The 3,938-nt window shown below is 36.8% G+C and overlaps 1 protein-coding gene across 1 annotated transcript; it reads right to left on the bottom strand.

Annotated features, from left to right (window-relative positions):
- Positions 1–542: 542 nt before the first annotated feature.
- LOC107894529 (uncharacterized) lies at positions 543–1,797 on the bottom strand. The gene is made up of 4 exons (XM_016819794.1): positions 1,722–1,797; positions 1,332–1,597; positions 1,116–1,226; positions 543–1,004 (listed from the first exon to the last, which is right to left on the bottom strand). The coding sequence occupies exons 1-4, from the start codon at positions 1,795–1,797 to the stop codon at positions 543–545; spliced, it is 915 nt and encodes a 304-aa protein (XP_016675283.1).
- Between the last annotated feature and the right edge of the window lie 2,141 nt (positions 1,798–3,938).

Below are 3,938 nucleotides of genomic sequence, written 5' to 3'. Positions count from 1 at the left end.
TCCTCAAGCCTAACGGAACCATCTATATTGAAAAATACCCAACCTCTTGGAAAATTAGAGCACGAGGTCATCTTCCTCCCAATATTCAAATGACTCTGATAGGTCTTCAAAACATTTTTGGCCCAACTATATGAGGCTCTGATAGTATCAAAACTATTCCATGACACATTTTGAAATATAAAGAGGTTACGTTTCTTCCAGATACGCCAGATGATAATCCCGAAAAGACATCCCCAATCAACCTACCCAAAACAAATGTCATATTGATCATGCAAATTGGATATTATCCATTCCTATATGTTGCTAGGGTAGAACTTGTTAAGCCAATCAATGGGAATCAAGAAATTCCAAATATCTCTCGCTGCTGGACAATCTCTTAAGACATGTAGCACATCTTCAGAGATATGTCCACAAACTCTATAAGTCGAACTATGCCCCAAACCCCAATGAACTCTTTCAACATTAGTAAGTAATCTCTGTTCAAGTACTAGCCAGATGAAACATCTTACCATTTGGGGACCTTTGAACTTCCAAGGGATCTTTCATGCATCTTCCTTTGGTTTCCATGATCTTTCCTTAATTTTCCCATAGGCGTTTTTAACAGAAAAAGAACCCGCCTTCGAACCTCCCCAAATTATCCTGTCAACGCCTGCTTTTAGATGTAGTGGGGGTATTCCCATAATCTTTTGTATGACTGTCTTAGGTACCCAAATTCGAAATAAGTCAAGATTCCAAGTACCATTCACTGAAACCATATCACTAAGTGAATAATCCAAATCAAGACTAGAGTGTCTAGGAATTAGATTAACAAGGGGTCCTACATTGGGAATCCAGGGGTCACGCCAACACCTAGTATTTTTCCCATCCCCCATTAACCAAATCAAGTTTTCCTGTATGAGAGGCCAAACCTTAGTAAGTGCTATCCACATGAAAGAGATTTTACTACAAGATAGATTTTCTGGTATACCAATAGCCACACCATACTTAGCTCGTAAAACCTGTACCTAGAGAGCGCTAGAATAAGTTACAATTCTAAAGCCCAACTTCATCATGAAAGAAGTGGTGTCCTACAGCTTCTGAAAACCAAGACCACTATGCTCTCGAGGCTAACAAACATCCTTCCAATCAACCAAAGCCACTTTCCTACCATTGGTTGACGATCCCCAAAAAAACTGATGCACCATACATTCAATTTCCTCGCAAAGTCCCTTGGAAATTAGCATAGACTGCATGAAATATCTTGGAATTGCCATAAGAACCTATTGTGCTAAGGTAACCCTACCTGCAAGAGACAAAGATTTTACGTCTCAACCCTACAACTTACTTTGAACCTTGTCCACCACAAAGCATAAAGAACTGTTGGTAACTTTTTCATGGAAAAGAGGAATTCCCAAATAACTTCCAATATTATTCACTTTTCGAAAACCAATAATACAACACAAGTTACTACTTAACACATCACTCACTCCTTCTAGAAAGCAAACATTTGTTTTGTGCGCATTAATCTTGTGCCCTGAATAAGCACAAAAACTATCCAGCACTTTCTTCAAGAGTGTAGCTTGATCCTCTTCAGCTTGACCAAACAGAATCAGATCATCTGCAAAAAAGAGGTGAGATAGAGGAAAACAGATAGGTCTCCAACATCCAGAATTAATATTATCTTGGATATTATGGCCAAGCCATTCCATGCACAAAACAAATAAGTAGGGAAAAGTGGGCACCTTTGATAAACCTGAAAGTCAGAGTTGGGTTTCCATTCCATAGAATTTGCAAAGTGGAGTTAGTAATAGCAGACATAGTCATATCACAAAGATAATTCAGAATACCTGCAACTTGGAGAGATACATCAACAAACTCTCAACACACTCTATCGCAAGCTTTTTCTAGATCAATCTTGATGGCTAACCAGTTCCTAGTCTTCTTCTTAATTTTCATAGAATGAAATACTTCCTGAGCAATAATAATATTATCCGTAGTACTCCTTCCCGCAATAAACTTAGTTTGCTCTTGACCAATAATTCTTGGGAACACCATTTTGAAATAGTTGGTAATGATTTTCATTACCAGCTTGTAAAGAACGGAGCACAAACTAATCGGTCAAAATTGGGAAAAGCATTATGGATTTGGCACTTTAGGAATGATGTCTATAAAGGCATTATTCAGCTCTGGATCAAATTTTTACACGTTAAAAATATTTTTTACCCCAAGTATAAATCAAATCCCCAATCTACTCCTATTGATTTTAAAAAAATAGGGCATGAAAATAATCACTCCCCCGCACCTTTAGAGGACTCAAATCAAATAAGGAAGATTTTATTTCCTCATTTGAGCTTGGTTTGCTTAACATCTAGCTCTCACTGCCTTTAAGCTTCGGAAAAGAACTAGTCGGAAAACCTCTCATTGGCCTCAAGTCTTCTTCACCATATAATTTTTTGAAAAAATGAGTCGCCTCCCGTCGTAAATCCTCCTAATAAAAAATCCACTACCCCTCCGCATATCTTAATGCCATAATTCGATTTTGCTTTCTCCTTTTTAAAGTGCGCCTATGAAAGAATTTAGTATTACAGTCTTCCAATGACGACCGGTCACACCGTGCCTTTTGCTTCCAAAGGAGTTCTTTATGATACAGAACATTTTCCAATTCCTCTCTAGTTTCCAATTCCAACTGAAATAAATGATCAAACTGAGAAAAATTTAAATTCCTCTGAATCATATCAAGTTTTTGAAGCAGTTTTTTTTTTGCATGTCACAATATGATCGAATACTTTTGTATTCCAATCCTTAAGCTAGTTTGTGAAATTAGAAAGTGAACTAGACATGGAACTAACAACATTCCAATTATTCTTCAAAAAATCAGAGAACTTTGCATGTTCAACCCAACCTACTAGGAAACAGAAATGATGGCCCTTAGATGAATGAAGTTTAATCGAAGCGACAAAAAAAATGCCTATGATCAAACTTGATTCTAGGTAAATAGGTCACGGAATAATTTGAAAAAGATGTCAGCCACTCCTAATTTCCAATAGCCCGGTCAAGACGTTCCAAAACTCCACCTCTCTACCATGTGAAAGGATCGCCTCTGAAACCCAAATCATGAATCCTTAAAGAAACCATAAATTCACCAAAAAAAAACCATCTTTTCCCAATGACTCGCTCTCCCCTTTTCTCATTAGAAGCTAAGATCGCATTAAAATCTCCTATCGCCACCCAAGGGAAATCAAAATAAGGGATAGTCAATTTCAAAACCTCCCGAAGCCATCTTCGCTTACAACGGTCAAGACTACCATAAACAAAGACAAAAAAAAAATCAATCATTGGAAAGTGCTATAAAAAACCCGAATAAAAACAAATTGAGGTTTACTTCGAAAAATATCAACTCGTACCAAGTTCTTCCACCCAATCCAAATACCTCTAGAGTAACCAATAGCTTCCACTTAATGAAAGAACTGAAAACCAAGACTAGCAATGATTGAATCATCTTTGAAACCACTTACTCTAGTTTCTAAAGGCCAACAATGCCTGGTTTAAATAACTAACTATACTCACAAAAAATCCTCAAAAACTTGCTACTTGCACACCCTTGACAATTCCATGCAAAAATAAACAAATTCATTAAATAATAAAAAATAGAGAAAGGTGACTAACATACCATAACGCAAGTCTAGTAAATGACATCATCGCATTTCTCATTAACGTTTGAATTTCTCATCTCAGCCTCATTAATTTGCGAGTTGATGAGTGTAATAGGCCAAATTTGGCCTGACCCAGTTTATAAAATAAAACCCAAACAAATAAACAAAAGGTCCAAAGATTTGTTAATAGTTCATCTACATTAAATGACCCAATCCAAACCCAAATTAAACCTAGCCCAATTATGGCCCATTACCCAGTTACAAGCCCAAACTAGAATTAACTCTAACCTAACAACATTTTTAGAA

Source organism: Gossypium hirsutum, chromosome A13, assembly GCF_007990345.1.
Source record: "Gossypium hirsutum isolate 1008001.06 chromosome A13, Gossypium_hirsutum_v2.1, whole genome shotgun sequence".
In the NCBI taxonomy this organism is placed as follows: Eukaryota; Viridiplantae; Streptophyta; class Magnoliopsida; order Malvales; family Malvaceae; genus Gossypium; species Gossypium hirsutum.
Note: the sequence above shows the minus strand (reverse complement) of the source record. Positions and strands in the feature narration are given on the sequence as shown.

Excerpts from the sequence above, each read along its gene's own strand:
- LOC107894529 (XM_016819794.1), bottom strand. The coding sequence starts at position 1,797 with ATGTCTGCTATTACTAACTCCACTTTGCAAATTCTATGGAATGGAAAC. Across the intron at positions 1,598-1,721 it reads GACTTTCAGGTTTATCAAAG|ATGATCTGATTCTGTTTGGT; the intron begins GTGCCCACTTTT and ends TCTTTTTTGCAG. Across the intron at positions 1,005-1,115 it reads CTTTGGTTGATTGGAAGGAT|GTACAGGTTTTACGAGCTAA; the intron begins GTTTGTTAGCCT and ends AGCGCTCTCTAG.